At 43.7% G+C, this 270-nt stretch overlaps 1 protein-coding gene across 1 annotated transcript in view; it reads left to right on the top strand.

Annotated features, from left to right (window-relative positions):
- Positions 1 to 10: 10 nt before the first annotated feature.
- The window catches only part of LOC117101746 (salivary glue protein Sgs-3-like), a gene marked incomplete at both ends in the record, with an annotated part of 1,005 nt that continues 745 nt past the window's right edge, over positions 11 to 270 (top strand). The window contains one exon of the mRNA XM_033241786.1: positions 11 to 63. Within this exon, the coding sequence (XP_033097677.1) occupies positions 11 to 63 (53 nt within the window). The remainder of the gene's footprint in view (positions 64 to 270) is intronic.

Below are 270 nucleotides of genomic sequence, written 5' to 3' on the forward strand. Positions count from 1 at the left end.
AGAACCATCCACTACCGACGCACCAACAACAGAATCATCTACTACTGATGCACCAACAACAGAATTATCTACTACTGATGCACCAACTACAGAGGCATCGACAACTGAAGTACCAACAACTCAGTCATCTACTACTGATGCACTAACAACAGAATCATCTACTACTGATGCACCAACAACCGAATCATCTACTACCAACGCACCAACAACAGAGGCATCGACAACTGAAGTACCAACAACCGAATCTTCTACGACTGATAAACCGACTAC

The sequence above is a fragment of the Anneissia japonica genome, unplaced genomic scaffold, assembly GCF_011630105.1.
Source record: "Anneissia japonica isolate Jap-2015-1 unplaced genomic scaffold, ASM1163010v1 scaffold65307_len971_cov78, whole genome shotgun sequence".
In the NCBI taxonomy this organism is placed as follows: domain Eukaryota; kingdom Metazoa; phylum Echinodermata; class Crinoidea; order Comatulida; family Comatulidae; genus Anneissia; species Anneissia japonica.